The 18918-nt window shown below is 41.2% G+C and overlaps 1 protein-coding gene across 3 annotated transcripts in view; it reads left to right on the plus strand.

Moving 5' to 3' along the window:
- ttyh2 (tweety family member 2) overlaps window positions 1–18918 on the plus strand; it is a 68402-nt gene that overhangs the window by 39638 nt on the left and 9846 nt on the right. For 2 of the 3 annotated variants that reach the window (XM_055229580.1, XM_033985359.2), the window contains exons 4-12: window positions 2425–2525; window positions 3186–3305; window positions 5088–5183; window positions 7993–8065; window positions 11149–11218; window positions 12073–12128; window positions 16016–16108; window positions 16182–16274; window positions 16938–17080. In XM_055229580.1, the coding sequence (XP_055085555.1) occupies window positions 2425–2525; window positions 3186–3305; window positions 5088–5183; window positions 7993–8065; window positions 11149–11218; window positions 12073–12128; window positions 16016–16108; window positions 16182–16274; window positions 16938–17080 (845 nt within the window). Of the gene's footprint in view, window positions 1–2424; window positions 2526–3185; window positions 3306–5087; window positions 5184–7992; window positions 8066–11148; window positions 11219–12072; window positions 12129–12238; window positions 12251–12523; window positions 12580–16015; window positions 16109–16181; window positions 16275–16937; window positions 17081–18918 lie in introns of those variants that run through there. The other variant, XM_055229581.1, reaches the window with a different exon arrangement.

Consider the following 18918-nt stretch of genomic DNA (forward strand, 5'->3'; position numbering starts at 1 on the left):
TCCTCCTCTGCTCCTCCTCTCCTCTGCTCCCCCCTCTGCTCCTCCTCTCCTCTGCTCCTCTCCTCTGCTCCTCTCCTCTGCTCCTCCTCTCCTCCTTCTCCTCTCCTCTGCTCCTTCTCCTCTCCTCTGCTCCTTCTCCTCTGCTCCTTCTCCTCTGCTCCTTCTCCTCTCCTCTGCCCCTCTCCTATGCTCCTCTCCTCTCCTCTGCTCCTCTCCTCTGCTCCTCCTCTCTTCTGCTCCTCCGCTCCTCCTCCCCTCCTCTCCTCCTCTCCTCCTCCCCTCTCCTCCTCTGCTCCTCTGTCTAATCTGTGCTGCTCTGGGCCTTTTGGGCGTTTGTGGGTGATTAGCCGTTAGCATTAGCATTAGCATTCCTGTCGCGGTCCATAGACAAACACAGGGACGAGTGAATGGAGTGAGTCTGAGAGCAGCTTTTCAAATGTCAATCGCTCAAAGTTCAGAGGAAAAGAGAGAGGGGGGAGAGGCTGATAGAGGGAGAGGAGAGAGTGGGAGAAGAGAAAGAGCGAGAGAGGGGAAGAGATAAACAGAAGAAAAAACAAGAGGGACAGGGAGAAGAAAAGGGTGAAAGAGAGAAAGACTCAGAGAGAAAGGTTGAAAGAGGGACAGAGAGGGGGTGAGAAAGAAATAGAGAGAAATGAGGAAAAAAACAAAAGGAAAAGGGAGTGAAAGAGTAGTGGGAGAGGCTGAAAGAGAGAAAGGGACTGAGAGAGTTGGATTGAAAGTGGGAGAAAGAGGGACAGAGATGGGGTGAAACAGAGAGATTAAGAGAGAAAGAAATAGAGAGAAAGGAGAAAAACAAGAGGAAAAGGGAGAGAAAGGCAGAAAGAGAGGAAGGTAGAGAGAGCAAGAAGAGAGAGAAAGAGACAGAAAAAAGAGAGTGAGAGGAGAGAACGGGAGAGAGAAAAAGAGAGCGAGAGGAGAGAAAAAGAGCTACGAAGAGGAAGGGAGGGAGAAAAACAAGTGGGAGACAAAAAGGGAGGGAGAAGAAATGATGAAGAGAGAAATGGGGCAAGAAAGAGGAGAGAAAGACAGAGGGAGGGAGGGATGGAGACAGAGGCAAGAGAGGAGAAAATACAAGAGTGAGAAAGAAAGAGAGGGGAAGATGGGAGAGAGAAAGAGCAAGAGGAAGAGAGAGGGAGATAGGGAGACGGGTGGGTAAGAGAGAGTGAGGGAAAGAGCGAGGGTAGGAGGTTGAAAAGATGTTTGTGTCCTGGTTTTTATGCTGTAATCGTCTTTTGTGTCTCTGCAAAATGCAAATCACTCAAATAAAGACACACCAGAGACTGTTGTTCAGCTAAACTCACTTCTTCACACGTCTGAGTGATCGTCCTTAAACTGACGCTTTGAAGCTCCTCTGTGTTTCTAAAGTCAAACTGGCACCGGAAAAGTGACGTAGTGCAGCTTTAAGTAACACCTGACGGAGGACAGGGCTCAGATGTGTTTCATGGAGCTGTTTATTTTGGAAAGAGTTTACTGGGATTAGCATAAACATAGACTGTGTGCAGGGCCGGCCCCAGATTTAAAGGGGGCCCTAAGCTAAATGTGTCTCTGGGGCCCCCGACAGCAGATGTTTCCTGACTCAGCTGTTGGTGATTCACATTTGACTCTGCTCTCATGACCCTGACCAGTTGTTTTTGTGTTTATCAGACCAAAATCAGACTGAAAACATCCTGAAAACTACACAAACATATAAGGGGGGCAAGATTTTTACAATTCTAGACATTTTTTCTTAATTTTTGGTGGATTTTAATGTGTTCCAGTTGACGACATTGGGCTTAAATTTACTAAAACTTCATATATTATATTATTTTCAATATAAATGTATGAGCTCTTGGGGGCCCCCTGGTGGCCTCGGGGCCCTAAGCAGCTTCTCAGTCTGCTTAAAGTCTGAACCGGCCCTGATTGTATATATAAATGGACATAGCTAACCTGCTAGCCGCCGTGTTCCAAAGAAGAAGTGAGCGTGGATGCGACTCGGCTTCATCGACTCTCTTCATTTTGGTCGTTAAATGTTGTTTTTAACCCGCGCTAAATGATCTACGTGTTTTTATTTCACTATTTTGTCCCTAAATCAACATTTGAACATTAGAAACAGACCAACCAGGTGCCTTCTTTCCCCGATGTGCTAGCAAAATGTTTGATTGACAGTGCGGTTTTCAAGCGGGAAGAGGCGAGTAACTTCACAAACCTCGCTCCTGATTGGCCGTTTGGTTGCACAAACACGCCCGGATTTCCAAATACGGTCCCCGGTTGCAGATTAGCCGCTAAAAGTGCTAGCCTTGTCTGAAGTTGAACGCTTGGTCCACTTCTTTGTACAGTCTATGAGCATAAAGTAGTTACAGTGTAGTCCTTGTGCTAAAATCCTTCTTTAAATGACCCACATCCCCTGTGTGTTGCCCCCTGCAGGTCACGGGTACCATGGCGTCTCTGCGCTCCGGTCTGCAGCAGCACCTGGAGCGTCTGGACGAGATCTTCTCCACCAGAGGAGACTTCGTACAGTCCCTCAGGTAAAATGGGATAACTGTGTATGTGTCTGTGTAATCCCTCCATCGTCCAGGGAGGAGGGAGGGAGGGAGGGAGGAGGGAGGAGAGGAGAGGGGGAACATAAGGTACAAGAAGAAAGAGACATGGAGAAAGGGAGGAAGGTGAAGGGGACAGAGGAGATGGAAACAGAGAGGGAAACGAACAAGGTAGCGTAAAGAAAGAGAGGAATGAGAGAGAGGGAGAGAAATAGAGGGAGGTAGAGGGGAGAAGAAAGAGAGGAGAGGGAGAGGAAGGGAGGAGGAGAGAGAAAGAGGGAGAGAGAGTATGTAACAGAAAATTGCAGTAATAATACCAGTATACTTTGTTGTACTTTGGGTCAGGTAGTTGTAGTAGTAGTAGTACTCTTTCATATTCACAGTAATAATACCAGTATACTTTGTTGTACTTTGGGTCAGGTAGTTGTAGTAGTAGTACCCTTTCATATTCACAGTAATAATACCAGTATACTTTGTTGTACTTTGGGTCAGGTAGTTGTAGTAGTAGTACTGTTTCATATTCACAGTAATAATACCAGTATACTTTGCTGTACTTTGGGTCAGGTACTTGTAGTAGTAGTACTAGTAGTAGTACTCTTTCATATTCACAGTAATAATACCAGTATACTTTGTTGTACTTCTCTGTAGGTTCCTGCAGCAGATGACAGACTCTGTGGTCCGTCAGCTCCTCGGGCTCCCGGACTGGGCCCGAGCCGAGATGGACCTGAGCCAACTGGCCCAGCGAGCGGCACAGGTCGAGTACTACAGGTGAGACGAGTAATAATACTGCAAATACTACTACTACAACTACTACTGTGGCACAAGTCGAGTACTACAGGTGAGATGAGTAATAATACTGCAAATACTACTACTACAACTACTACTGCGGCACAAGTCGAGTACTACAGGTGAGATGAGTAATAATACTGCAAATACTACTACTACAACTGCTACTGCGGCACAAGTCGAGTACTACAGGTGAGATGAGTAATAATACTGCAAATACTACTACTACAACTACTACTGCGGCACAAGTCGAGTACTACAGGTGAGATGAGTAATAATACTGCAAATACTACTACTACAACTACTACTGCGGCACAAGTCGAGTACTACAGGTGAGATGAGTAATAATACTGCAAATACTACTACTACAACTACTACTGCGGCACAAGTCGAGTACTACAGGTGAGATGAGTAATAATACTGCAAATACTACTACTACAACTACTACTGCGGCACAAGTCGAGTACTACAGGTGAGACGAGTAATAATACTGCAAATACTACTACTACAACTACTACTGCGGCACAAGTCGAGTACTACAGGTGAGACGAGTAATAATACTGCAAATACTACTACTACAACTACTACTGCAGCACAAGTCAAGTACTACAGGTGAGACGAGTAATAATACTACTGTTACTACTACTACAACTTCTACTACTACCACTACCGCTACTACTGCTACTGCGGCCTACATAGATTACTAAAGGTGAGAGGATTAATAATACTGCAAGTGCTACTACTACAACTACAACAGCAGCAGCAGTAGTAGTAGCAGCAGTAGTAGCAGTAGCAGTAGCAGTAGTATCCGTAGTATTTGTAGTATCAGGAGCAGACAGTACTTCCACTTTAATATAGTCCATAGTCACATCTTCACTGTGGCGATTAAAACGCTTGTTAAATATTATAAATAATGTGTGTGGCATGATCTGATTCAGACTCATGTTTTATTCTCTGTCGTCTCTACATGGATTTATAATGAACTCACTGCACTTTTAATGAGCTGAGTCTAAATATAGCGACACAGTATATACCACCTCCATAGTACACAAGGAGAGGAGTAGTAGTAGTAATAGTAGTAGTTATTCATATGATATAGTGGTTTGTTTTTATGCCAGATGCTCTTCCTCTCAGTCCCTTGATCGTCGTCTCTAATCAAAGTATATCCTCTCTTTACTCTCCCTCCCTTCCCTCTCCTCCCTCTGCGTCTCATCTCTCTCCTCCTTCTCCTCTCTCTCTTTCCTCTCTCCTGTCCGCTCTCCCTTCCTTCCTCTGGCCATCGCTCTCTCTTCTCTCTCCTCCTCCTCTCTCTTCTTTCCTCTGTCCCTCTCTCTCTCTTCTCCCCTGCCCTCCGCTCTTTCTCTTCTACCCTCCTCTCTCTCTCTCTCTTCCCTCCCCTTCTCTTCTCTATCCCTTTCTTCCTCTGTCTGTCTCTCTCTTCTCCCCTCCTGTCTCTCTCTCTCCTCCTCTCTCCTCCCCTCCTCCCTCTCCCTCTCTCTCTCCTCCTCTCCTCTCTCTCCCTCTCTCTGTCTCTCTTCTCCCCTCCTCCCTCTCTCTCTCTCTCTCTGTCTGTCTCCCTCTCTCTCTCCTCCCCTCCTCCCTGTCTCTCTCTCTGTCTCCCCCTCTCTCCTCCCCTCCTCTCTTCTCTCTCCTCTCTCTCTCTCTCTCTCTCCTCCCCTCCTCTCCTCTCTCTCTCTCCCTCTCCTCCCCTCCTCTCCTCTCTCTCTCTCCCTCTCCCCCCCCCCCACTCTCTCTTCTCCTCAGGTGGCTGACTTACCTCCTCCTGCTGATCCTGGATCTTGTCATTTGTCTTTTGGCGTGTTTAGGTTTGGCCAAACAGTCTCGTTGGCTCCTCACGACGTAAGAACCACATCTGTAACATCTATAAAACTCACAATGCTCTGTTCCACTGTGTGATGTCATCAAGTGGTACTTTTAAAGGTAACAGCTGTTTTCAATTGAACTGCTTCACTCTAAACTACACGAGGATAACCTTAAGTTTTTGCCTATTAAAAAAAGTTTAAATTTCTGTTTTGTTAAGATTGTCACAGAAAGTCTTTTCCATCTGATGCACCGAGGAGTGAAGCAGTTTAAATGAGGCTAAAACAATAACTGTAGGTTCAAATGATGGAAACTCCAGGTCTGCAAATTTCAAATGATTCTAGTGAAGGTGTGTGGAGTTTTAAAACACAATGGAGCACTTCCTGTATCGCCACATGATGACATCACAAGGTGGAACAGAGTGTTTTCAGTTGGAGAGAAAAACTCAGTCTAAATCTGCAGGTTTGTGTGTTAAATGAGTGAATGAAACAAAAACACAACTCCAGGTCTGTTTGTGACGAGGAAACAACATTAGAACATAGATCAAACTAGCGTAACACGGGCACTTTAAATATTTAAACGGCCAAGTTTACGTTTTCAGCCCCTTGTTCATTCTGCTAAACTGTTATTTTTCAGCGGTTTAGAGCCAAAGGTCGTTGCCTCGTCATAATTATTAAATGTTATTAGGTTTTATGATTTTATAAGGAAGTAATTATATAATCTAAATGCAAGATTCTAACTGACAGCTGATATTTCACATTTAATTTAATTTAGAATAATTGCGTCTGTGCACAACAAAAGCGGCTGGTTCCGGTCAGAAGGACAGTCCAGGACATTTCTGGCGTAATGGAACGTCTGAGGTTTTTGCTAAAATCACTAAATCCAGATCATGGACAGAGAGGAAAATGGAGCGCCTCTGTGTGTCGGGGCTAATGCTAATGCTAATGCTAATTTCGGAGCCTAATAAATATTTAAATAACACCACTGACTGAAATAATCCTCACTTAAAAGTATTTCTGTCATCCTTACAACAAGTTCAATGTTGTTGTTATATTACATTTAACGTTATAATAGAAGTTAGCATTAGCATTAGCACTGACACAGAACAGGACGCTTTCACTTTCTACAGTTTAAGTCTTAGTTTCAGATGGAGTTCAGGAGCCTAAATAAGAAATGTCCAAATTCATGAGCCACAATTATTTACACTTCAGTTCATTTACATCGACAGAGACGACGTCGAACTTTGTCCCAGTGTTTGTTTCATGTGGATAGACTCAGAAATCACAGAGATATTAATCATAAACCAGGTCAAAGGTCAACACACCTGCATCTGACACTTACACAACAAACTCCACCTGAGGATTCTGTCTCAGCTCAGGTTAAACTACAGGAATTACACATGTCACCTGAACACAACATTAGGCCTATAATTTAAATCTTAATTTAATGATTTAAATTTCTTAATATAACATTTAAAACTAAATCTATTTTGGTGTTGTGTGTTGGCGCCCTCGTGTGGTGAGTTGGTGCCATGGTGAAGGTTTAAAATTCAAATAAATTCAGTTTCTGTTGGCAATATAACTTACATTTTACATTTTGTTAAGTAAATATGTTTTATATACACACACAGGACACTAAACCATCATTACAGTACTATACGCAGCGCGTACGCAGCGCGCACAGTAAAGAGCAGGAGAGAGCGAACAGATCGTGACACAGGGCAGTGAACAAGAAACACTTTTGCTAAAGAGACACTATGGAAAACATTTTAACAGGGATGAAAAGAAAGGCGGATATAGACGGAGGTAAAGTCACCCGAAAAATAAGACGAGGAAGTCTGATGAAGCGTATTTAGCACTTGGCTTCACCGTGACTCCGGTGGGACACGAGGACAGACCGGTGTCTGCTGTGTCTGAAAATGTTGGCAGCGGACAGTATGAAGACAAATAAGTTAAGACCCCACCTCATTACACCTCAGTCACGCTGATAAGACGCTGGAGTAAACGTGCCAAATATTGCCAACAATTATCCCGCTTTGTAAATGTCACTTAAAGCAGCAAGCACTGAGCATCATATAAGGTGGCGTACCAAATTGCTAAATGACTTGTTTTAATTTGATATTTATTTAATTTTAATGTATTATTTTGATATTTATTTAATTTTAATTTATTCATTTGATGTTTATTTAATTTTATTTTTTTATTTGATATTTAATTAAATTTCATTATATCATTTCATTTATTTTATTTTTTTATTTTTTCTTCTTTATAGGGGGGCATGATAGAAAATAATTGAGAAGCACTGTTTTAGACACTGCAGAACACCCTCTAGGGTACAGCGTTGCTGTGAGCAACGCTGTACCCTAGCGCAATGCTGCTATTTAGCTATTTAGTCCCTAAATCAAGTTCAAATCAAGTTCAAAATTAATAAGTGACAAGTCCGGTGCCTTTTTTCCCAGAGGTTTCTACCGTTAGTGTTAGTAAAAGGTTTGACTGACGGCCTCGTAGTTAAGTGCCACAACAGCTGTGCTCCTGATTGGCTCTTTGGATTTGGACTCACAAACAAAGTGTTATCTTTCAGACTCAAAATGTGTTTTGGTTTTTATATCTGAAGTAAGGGAATTGAGAAAGCAAGCAAAGCAAAAATCTGATAAAAAAACCCCAACACATTTTAGTTACAACTTTGTGTGTTTTGTATTGTGGTCTGTTTCTATTGTGTTTGCCTGTGATTGAAATAAATGTTTTTGAAGTTTTTAATTAAAAAGTGCTAAAAACACATTTAGCTTCACGTTTCTGTGCAGTTATTTTCCAGTGTTTTCTTGTGTTTAAACTTTGACATGTGTCTGCAGGATGATGGTCTGTGGAGTCCTGGCCCTGATCCTGAGCTGGGCGTCTCTCGGAGCGGATCTGGCAACTGCTGTGGTAACGAACACTCACACTGCATCATGGGAATTGCCTTGTGTGTATTTAAATGTTTAAATTTTGTAAGGTGTTTATTGTGCGTAATAAACACCTGGCAGTTGAATCAGGAGGAAGTGGGTTCTGCACTTTAGCCTCACGTTGTTATTACAATAGAGTGATACAAAAGACTTAAGTCACGCCTTTTTTTGCAGCTTTCCCGCCAAATTTAATTCAACTTAACCACCCACTTCCTTGACACTGCACACTTCACATGATAAACTCATCACCCTCGTGAGGACAGGTCCATGCAGAGATGGGCGAGCTGCACCCACCAATGGAGGATTTTTTGATGTGTGCTGTGTGTCTGGAGACTTTTAAAGAGCCGGTGACTCTGGGCTGTAACCACAGCTTCTGCTCCAACTGTCTCCATGGATACTGGGACCAAAACAACACCAGGATCTGTCCTGTCTGCAGGAGGAAGTCCTCGAAGGAGCTTATTATTGTAAACTTTGCCTTAAAGGAGCTGTGCATTTCTTTCTCTGACAAACAGACGTTAGAGGACAGAGCTTCAGTCTGCAGCACACACCCAGAGGTCCCTCCTCTGTTCTGCACAGACGAGGTCCACCTCCTGTGTCCTGTCTGTGAGGTCTCTGAGCACAGAGGCCACACGGTGGTGCCTGTGGAGCAGGCAGAGAGGGAGCTGAAGGAGCAGCTCCAGTCTCAGGTGGAGACTCTGAGGAGGAACAGAGCAGATGCCCAGGCTCTGGAGCAGATCTACAGAGACACACAGCGGCACGCTCACAGACAGGCTGAGCTCTGTGAGAGGAACATCAGAGCAGAGTTTGAACGCTTACACATGTTTCTCAAAGAGGAGGAGGAGCTCCGGCTCTCCTCACTCAGGCAGGAGCAAAGCAGACAAGCCCAGAGCATGGCCCCTCAGCTGGACAGGATCAGAGAGACACTGGCCTCTCTGGAGCAGAACATCCAGGAGCTGGAGAAGCAGCTGGAGAAGAAAGCAGAGGACTTCCTCTTCTCCTACAACCCAGCACAGAGCCCTAAAGAGCCCCCAGAATGCCTCCCTCTGGGGCCCAGACAGCTCCTAAACCAGGCCAAAGTCCTGGGAAATCTGGCCTTCAGAGTCTGGATGAAGATGAGGAGCATAGTCCAGTTCAGTCCAGTGGTTTTGGACCCAAACACGGCCCACCCAGAGCTCCATGTGTCAGAGGACCTGACCTGTGTGAGGAGAGCAGAGCCTCTGGAGCTGCCTGATAACACAGACAGGTTCAGTAAAAAAGTGCTTGTCTTGGGCTCAGAGGGCTTCAGATCTGGGACATATGTCTGGGAGGTGGAGGTGGGGGACCATCCACATTGGGTCATAGGACTGGCTAAAAAATCAGTCGAAAGGAAAGAGGAACCCGTTTTTATTCCAGAAATTGGAATTTGGTGTGTAGGATTTTACAATAATAAATATTTTGCTTCTTGTGGGACACTGAGCATTAAAATGCATCCACAGAGGATCAAGGTGCAGCTGGACTGTGACAGAAGAACAGTGTCATTCTATGACTCCAGTCACATGTCTCATATTTACACCTACAATAACTGTGGTTCTGAGAAGCTCTTCCCGTTTTTCGGTCTGGGACCCTCAGATGCCAACTGTCAGACCAAAGGCATCAGGATCTGCCTGGATCCTGCCCGCGGTCACGTCTGAGTGTTTGGGTCTGCAGTACCTGAACTGACCACTGGGACAAACTACTCAGTTTTTTTTTATTATTGGGAGACCAAGATAAATTCTGAAACTTTCCCCTGTATTGATTTTTATCAAAAGTGGTGATCAGGACTGGGGAAAATCCCTATTGAGTGGGCAAATGGGACAAAATAAAATGGCTCAAGAGCGCCCCCCTCGTCCATGATGTATAATTCTTTGTAAATCAAACATCAATCACTCACCACTATGGTATTTTATGGTATTTTATCTTTGTCCGTTAGGTTTATTGGTGCAGTAAAAGTTCACATTGTAGCTTTGGGGCCTTAATACTGAATTAATCATTAACATTGATGTAAACAGAAACAGTGATTGAACTGTAACTTTTTATTGTGATTTCTAAAGCTCCCTGTAACCTACCTTGGTATTTAGCATGACCTTCTATTGTAACTCCAGCACCAAAATAAAGCATGTTTTAATGTTGTGCTAAAATCGAGTGTCTAAATTGAGACTTAATGTGACAGTATCAATATAAGACATTGCGTTAACACTGAAGAAGTTGTATTTTTAGGAGTTGGGTCTTAGTATCTCTGTACTATTGTAGTAGCAGTAGTTTTATATTTAGTAGCCCTAGTGGCCCCTAGATCATTCATAGTAGTATAATAAAGTCCCATTCTCTCATAAATCTTGGTAAACTGCTGGGTGTAAAATGTCAGAATACTCATCCATGAACTCCATTCATGCACAGTCTCAGAACAAGCAAGTAAAGTCCTCGGTCAGGCTACTGTGTTCCACAGTAGGAATGCATGGTTTTCAAGGTAAAACAAAAAGATAAGTAATAAATAAAATATATATGAGCTCAATATTAGACTCTGGCAGCTGAAGTGTTACACAGGACCTGGTCTACAGATGGACTTAAATGGGACTAAACCAGGTCTAAAGCAGTACTTAATGAGGAGGACTAACATAAACGTGGACAAAAGGTGAACTGAATTGTCTCTCAATGAATTAAAGTGTACTAATTGTATTATGTTTGTTTAGTCAAAGCCACAGTCTAACTTTTTAAACAAAAAATAAAAGCATGTTTTCTACATTATGGATGTGCTTATTTTACTGAAAAACATGCATCATTACTCTGAGCAAACTTGCATCTCCACAGACCTGACCTGGCCTTCCTTTGACTAGAACATTCCACATTGTGGCTTAACACTTGTCTGTCTCCATGGAGAATGTTTTGAAATATGGCTTTAACTTTCTCTTTCCATATAATGATGCAGTCTGCAGTTTTCACGACTCGAGAGTTACATACCATCACTTTAAAACGAGGCCATTCATTTTGTCAGTTCTTGTCAATCCTTCATCATTCTTTTTTTTTTTTCTTGTTTGTTTTTTTTGTTTCCAGGGCACGAGTGACTTCTGCATCGCCCCGGACAGGTTCCTCATGAGTCAGACTCAGGGCATCGTTGGAGGTGGTAAGAGCTTCACTAAAACGTGTAGCAGCTTTCAGCCTGAGCTAACTGGAGCTAATAGAAGCTAACGGGCTAGCCTACTTAGCCAAATGGGGCTAACAGGCTAGCCTACTGAGCCAAATGGAGCTAACAGGCTAGCCTACTGAGCCAAATGGAGCTAACAGGCTAGGCTACTGCGCTAATAGGCTACGTAGCTGCCAGGCCTAACCTGCCCACACGCTGCACTTGGATAGACTCAGTGGTTCTCAAACTTGTAACAGAAAGTACCATGAGGTCAAGGACGAGACCAGGACTAAACCCGAACCCAAGAGGGATGAGTGTCGAATTTATCCATAAATGTGATATAATGCTTAAAAATGAGAAAGTTTTATTGGCATAACAAAATTCACAAACCAGATAAACAATAATATAAATTCTGATAAAATAAAAAATAAGGGAATGTACTAAAATAATGTAAATACCATAGAAAATACCACAATAAACAATAATATTAAAACAACTTTATGCCACTGACACAATACCTCTAACGCAGGATAATTATACTGAAACATTCCCTAAAGCAACACCGTTTAACTTTCTGGAGGTCGTCAGTCACCAGCACGAGTTCATGGAAATACAAAGTTAAAACCACACTTGGGACATTCATAAATCAAAATAAAAACTGTAGATAGATACCTGTGCAGCACCGCCATAGTTTGAAAACCACTATTAGATCTTGTGCTTATTTTCGTTCAGATACATGTTTAGACGTATCAACTTTACCAAATCTACAACCAAATATGAGTGAAATATAATACAGTAGTAATGTAGTGTATGTACTAATACTTATACTGTTTTGTTCCTCTTTGTTTTCTCAGATATCGTCCACTATTATCTGTACTGCAACCAGACCCTGACCAACCCCTTCCAACAGGTACTCCCCATGTGTCTCTACTGTACAACATTCATATTTATTTAATTGTAACTCATTAGAAAAAGTTAATCAGTAGTACTTTTGTCACAATAAAAGTCAGAGTCAGGGCATCGTTGGAGGTGGTAAGAGCTTCAATAAAACGTGTAGTAGCTTTCAGCCTGAGCTAACTGGAGCTAATAGAAGCTAACGGGCTAGCCTACTGAGCCAAATGGAGCTAACAGGCTAGCCTACTGAGCCAAATGAAGCTAACAGGCTAGCCTACTGGGCCAAATGGAGCTAATAGGCTAGCCTACTGGGCCAAATGGAGCTAACAGGCTAGCCTACTGAGCCAAATGGAGCTAACAGGCTAGCCTACTGAGCCAAATGGAGCTAACAGGCTAGCCTTCTCGTCCACTATATCGTCCACTATTACCTGTACTGCAATCAGACCCTGACCAACCCCTTCCAACAGGTACTCCCCACGTGTCTCTATTGTACAACATTCATATTTATTTAATTGTAACTCATTAGAAACAGTTAATCAGCAGTACTTTTGTCACAATAGTAAAATTTTAGACTCGACTTAATACCTGATACCACGGTGATAATAAAAAACATTCTTTATTTAGACGACTGAATGTGATTTTGAACGTTAAATGGTAGTACTTTCTTTTATATGACTTATTTTTCAGTCTATACGGTCACAAACCTCTCATTGTAATCTAAAAAAGAGCCAGTACAAACACCACTGTGGACAAATATTGAAATGCTTATGTGCGTGCAGGTGGAGGCCTTTATCACCACTTGTGGCTTTAACGATTCATTTGTGACTGTAAACTGTAAACTCATCTTCTAGCTATTTTTTGTTTACTTTTTCATTCTTTTTTTAGTTTTTCTCATTGCAAATATGTAATTCAATGCTGCAACTGCATGTTTGTAATATGCAGTACTGTCAGGTTTATTACTGCAGTAAAAGTTTATGTACTAGCCTCAGTCTTAGTGTTAGTCCTAAATAAATTTTTTAATGAAGATAGTGAATGAACTGTAACTTTCTATTGTAGCTCCAGCACAAGAATAAATGTTTTAATAATGATGTGTTAAAATTGAGTGTGTAAACTGAGACTTGTATTAACATTGAATAAGTAGTATGATTTTTTGATTTGTGTGATTTTAATGTCTTTCTTATTCTGTAAAGCACTTTGAATTACCTTGTGTACGAATTGTGCTATACAAATAAACTTGCCTTGCTTTGTACCAAGGAATAGACTTGATACTCAATACCACTTCAGACACCACAGTGATAAAAAAAACAAAAAACAAAAAAACACTCTTTATTTAGACAACAGAATAAGGACTGAGCGCATTATAGACCAGGGGTGGGCAAAGTTTTTGAGACACTGGCCACACTGGGTTTTAAAATTTGACAAAAGGGCGTGGCCAGGATATATATTTGTAAATACAGTATAATATTGGAGATTTGGCCTGTAACATGTAGCGAAGTGTGAATATACAAGGCTCATTGTACAAATTGGTTTCTAAATGCATTCTTTTAAAAACTCGCCTTCAGAGAAAGACTTGCTAGCTTTTGCCAGTTTGAATGCCAGCAAAATAACTTACTGCGGTACTTCGATCGGACTTCGGTGAAAAAATATTTCGTTGTCCGCTCCGTAAACGCTCAGCGCTCACTGTCCACTTTTTTCTTTGATAAACTCATTTTTGCAGAAGGGCTGATAAGAGAATAAGAGAGTAATACAAGGTTGATGTATCTGAAGTGCGCCATAATTTGGTCATGTTCGATGGACCGGATTAATAAGCCCAATGTGGCCCTCGGGCCGTAGTTTGCCCACCCATGTTATAGACCATTATAGCTCGCCTAGACTTTTTTTTTTATTTTTTTAGCCATAAAAACCATGTTAAAGGAGGTATCAACATGTACTTTTGCTCTTTTTCATAAAACTACCTTTATTTTACTAATCCATCCTTATTTTTCCATTGGTGCATCAAATACGTGTATAATACCAGTTTAAGTAGAAGAAAAATATAAAAACAAATGTACTTTTGAGTAACTTTTATGCAAGCAAACAATTAAAAAACTATCTGGCAGCTCAGAAACACTTTAAATTACATATATGAACAATAATCAACATTTATACAAGAGATTGTGCAGATTGTACTTAGGGTTAGGTTTTTACAGCCCTTTCTATAAAAAAAAAAGTCAGGCGTTTATGCAGCTAAGATGTTGCTTTTTTAATAGTTGACAACCCTAATCAGTAGTAAACAGAAGTACTAATACATTGAAAAAAAAGTGATGTTGGTCCACAGTTTGCTCTGTTTTTTCTGCTCGGGTTAAACTCTCTCAGAATCTGAACTGAACAAACAGACTGCGCTTTGTGGATTTTCTGCCTCTCTTCTTCCATCTTTGTCAAACCACTCTCCTCCACCTCCTCCTCCACCCTGTCTCCTTTTATCCTACATCTTTAGACCAGAGTAAAGTCAGCGGAAAAATGGTCTGTTACAGGGTGATTGTAGTAGGCAGCAGTAGAAGTAGTAGTAGATGCTTTTGTGAAATTCAGCACAATACAAGTCAAAATAAATAAAAGTGCTTGGGAAGGTAGCATTGAAGCTCTTTTTAAATAGTAGTACCAGTAGCAGCAGTAGTCGTAGTAGTAGTATTCGTAGTAGTAGTAGTAGTAGTAGAAGCAACAGCAGCATTAGTAGTTGTAGTAGCAGATGCGTTTTGAAATTCAATACAACAGAGGTCTAAACAAATAAGTTAACACTGAAGTTCTTTTAAATATTTGTAGTTTTAATAGTAGTAGCAGTAGTGTAATAATAGCTTTTGTTGAAAAAATATATTCACTGGACCATAGAAAGTTACAATTATTTTTTTTTTGCACCTAATGACTTTCATGAACAAGGAAAGTAAGGGCCCTAAGATTGACCCCTGTGGAACCCCTTTACCCTTTATGTGATAAGACTGGATTTAACTGAGCAGTTTGAATTTGACAAGTTAAAAAGGAGTTTATGAGTTGATTCAGGCGACTAAGTTAATACTAAAACCAGTATTTTCTTGTGATATCAAACAGGTGACAATTCACAGTATTAGGGACTTTTTATTATTTGCTGATATCTGATATATTTCTTGTTGCTTCGGACCGACAACTGCAGCAAGGTGTTCAATGTTAAGTTATGGTAAAGTTCACAAATTAACTTTAGTAAAGTGGGGATATAAAATAATTAGTTGGATGATGGTGCAAAATGTGTGAAATTTTCAGTTCCTTACCAATACCGATATGTGTGGAAAAAAAATATGTCATTGATATTTATAATGGAATATTTATTGTTCATCCCTAGTTGTTGCAGTATTAATTGGAGTAATGTTCTGTATAAGTAGATGCATATTAGTGATTCAACGATGCTGGTATCAAATATTGGTGCCAATATATCGGTTCCATGATATCGTTAAAGCTGATATCCTACTCTTTTGAGCTTTTTTGGGTCATTAGAATGTTGTTATGTCATCAAAAACAGACTTGGAGTTGTGTTTTGTTTCATTCACATGTTTGAGTAACACTTTATTCTGTCTGTCTGCATCTCCAAAGCTCAAAATGCTCTGTTCCACCTGATGTGATTTGGTGGGTTTTCAAGTTAACAGCTCCTTTTACCACATGTTCAGTAGAGATTGGCATCCCCAGGACTGATTCTAGTGAAGGTGTATTAAGTTTAAAGACACAGTGGAGCACGTCCTGTATTATAACAGATCAGTGATAATGTTGAGCCCTTTAACATGTATTTATTATTCATATTCTTACTTTAGCCCAGACCTTCCCCTGCCCTTAAACCCTGCTCCACCCAAATTGCATTGTTTATATCAGATGTTTTTAATATCACTCTTTTCTTCTCTGCAGCCGCTGACGATCTTCCAGAGGTCCATGACCACGATGCAGATCCAGATCCAAGCCCTGCTCCAGTTCGCTGTTCCTCTGTTTCCCACAGCAGAGGTACTGTACTTGAAACTGTTATTTGTTAAAAAACAAATCAGATTAAACAGAAAAATGATATTTATCTTCACAGAGAGACCTGTTGGGAATCCAGAAAGTTCTGAACTCGTCTGAATCGAGTCTGCACCAGCTCACGGCTCTGCTGGACTGTCGAGGACTCAACAAGGTAACTCCCGCTCTCCTGGGGTTTTATGATTTATGATTAAACTGGATATGTTTTACTTTAGTTATGATGAGGGTGGACAGGATTAGGTCATGAGTCAATCATTTGGAGCACAGGGGCATCTTCTCTCTGCTCTTTAGTCCTGGTTTAGTTCTGGTGCAGTGCTGATTTAGTCCTAGTTTAGTCCCAGTTCAGCCCTGATTCAGTCCTGTTTGAGTCCTGGTTTAGTCCTGGTTCAGTCCTGTCTGAGTCCTGGTTTAGTCCTGGTTTAGTTCTGGTTTAGTCCTAGTTCAGCCCTGATTTAGTCCTGGTTCAGTCCTGGTTTAGTCCTGGTTCAGTCCTGATTTAGTCCTGGTTCAGTCCTTGTTCAGTCCTGGTTTAGTCCAGTTTCAGTCCAGGTTCAGTCCTGGTTTAGTCCTGGTTTTAGTCCTGGTTCAGTCCTTGTTTAGTCCTGGTTTATTCCTGTTTTAGTCCTGTTTTAATTCTGGTTCAGTCCTGGTCCAGTCCTTGTTTAGTCCTTGTTCAGTCCTGATTTAGTCCTGGTTTAGTCCTGGTTTAGTCCTGGTTTAGTCCTGTTTTAATTCTGATTCAGTCCTTGTTCAGTCCTGGTCCAGTCCTTGTTTAGTCCTTGTTCAGTCCTGATTCAAACCTCTCGTGTCTCCTCAGGACTACGTCGACGCCATGTTTGGCGTGTGTTATGACGGCGTAGAGGGCGTCCTGTACCTCTGCCTCTTCTCTCTTCTCTCTGCCATCGCCTTCACTCTGATGCTGTGTGCGGTGCCCAGGGCCTGGAGACAGATTGCCGGACGGTCAGTCGACTCCTGTCAGCCTAAATTTAACCACCAGGGAGATCAAAATACAGGAGGAAACGCACTTAGACAGGGCAAACCAATACCTGCGTACAGATACTAGGGATGTCAAAAGTACTGAGAATCAAATGCTAATCGATACTAAAACTAGATACTCATTTGAGCAGGTGTCAGTACAATTTCACAGGACACAAATGAACTTTTCCTGAAGCTTTAGAACAGGGGTGTCAAACTTATTTTCACCGAGGGCCACATCAACAAAATAGCTGCCATCAAGGGCCAGATGTGACTGTGGTGCAGGATAAATGTCACTAAATGTAAATAAATGTAAACTTGTTAAATAACTGTTTATGTATTTATTACTTATTCAAGTTGCAAATATTACGTGTCTGTGTAACTCCGTGTAACTGCGTATTTCCTGATAAACTGACATTTTTAAAAGTGTGTATCTGGTCAGAACCTTCAGCACTGCTTCAAAAACAGCCTTTTAATTATTGGACAATTTGTTGTTTTTCTTGAAGGCTGACTTTTGCACACTTAGCTCCGTGTTTGGTGTCAAAATGTCGACGTAGACTGTACCGACCTCATAACACAAAAAACATACAGATTTTCTCCTTAAAGCACAAACTTGTACTCACCTTCGCCTTTCTTGAAACTGCCTTCCACGCCGACAATTTCCTCTTCCTGAACAGTTTGGGATGATTATTTGCAAATATTTCTCAGTGTCACTTGTTGGGCAAATCTCATTAGTTTATTGTCGATGCACACATTAAAGCAGTATAGACTTATTTTAAAATGACAGTCAAGTCTTAATTTATCTTCTCGTGGGCCACATAAAATGACATGGTGGGCCGCATTTGGCCCCCGGGCCTTGAGTTTGACACATGTGCTTTAGAATGATCTTGAGCTGTATCAGAACAAGTATAAGAGTAGTACACACCCATGGACCACTATGAACCTACTGGACGACTGAGGGATTACACAGATATAAATTAAAACAAAGTACTACCATTTAATGTCGAAAATCACATTCTATTGTCTAAAGAAAGAGCGTTTTATTATCATTGTGGTGTCAGAATAGGTCCTGGTCTGTCCCTTAGTATAAAAATTTTTGTAGACAGTCGGGACATCTTCAACATTGTCCTGATACAATTTACTGCCAGTATATTTATTTATTCTTCCTATGGCTGGTTTTCAGATTGCAGAATGTGATGATGACAGCAACAAGAAACAGAAACAATGCAAACATTTTCAATTTGGAATATTTTTAAGGCTTTAGAATGTTCAGAAAATGCTTTTATTTATTTATTTTTTGTAAACGCACAAGTCTTCCTGCTCCTGTCAGCAGCTCTTCACATGAGACACATTTTTCCAAGAGACACAACTGTTGTTTCTCATTTTGTTTTTACATCAGGACAAAAGTTGCTGTGTTGAAGCTCTTAATAAATAGTTTTTGCAAATCATTATTAAATTTTTTTTGCCAAAATGATTCAAATGTCCACATATGAGGACATTCATTTTACTTTCACTTCACACTTTTCACAGTCATCAGGTCAAATCAGCCTAAATAACAAAGAGAAATGAATAAAGCCACGAAAGAGCTCGAGTCTTAGGAGGTTCATTTTAGCTTCTATGATTGGCCTATAGAATGTTTTGATGTCATTGGCAGTTTCTCTATGTAGGTTTCATTAAAAGCAATAAAAATTTTGGTACTTTTTTCATTGTGTTAACACGGAGCTGAAGCAGAGGGGCCGATCGAGGGCCGTAGACTGTTGGTCAAATACAGTTAATAATTCAAGTGGGTGCTTTTAGCGGAGGACGGGACCTTAATTTAGACG

Source organism: Periophthalmus magnuspinnatus, chromosome 19, assembly GCF_009829125.3.
Source record: "Periophthalmus magnuspinnatus isolate fPerMag1 chromosome 19, fPerMag1.2.pri, whole genome shotgun sequence".
Classification (NCBI taxonomy): domain Eukaryota; kingdom Metazoa; phylum Chordata; class Actinopteri; order Gobiiformes; family Gobiidae; genus Periophthalmus; species Periophthalmus magnuspinnatus.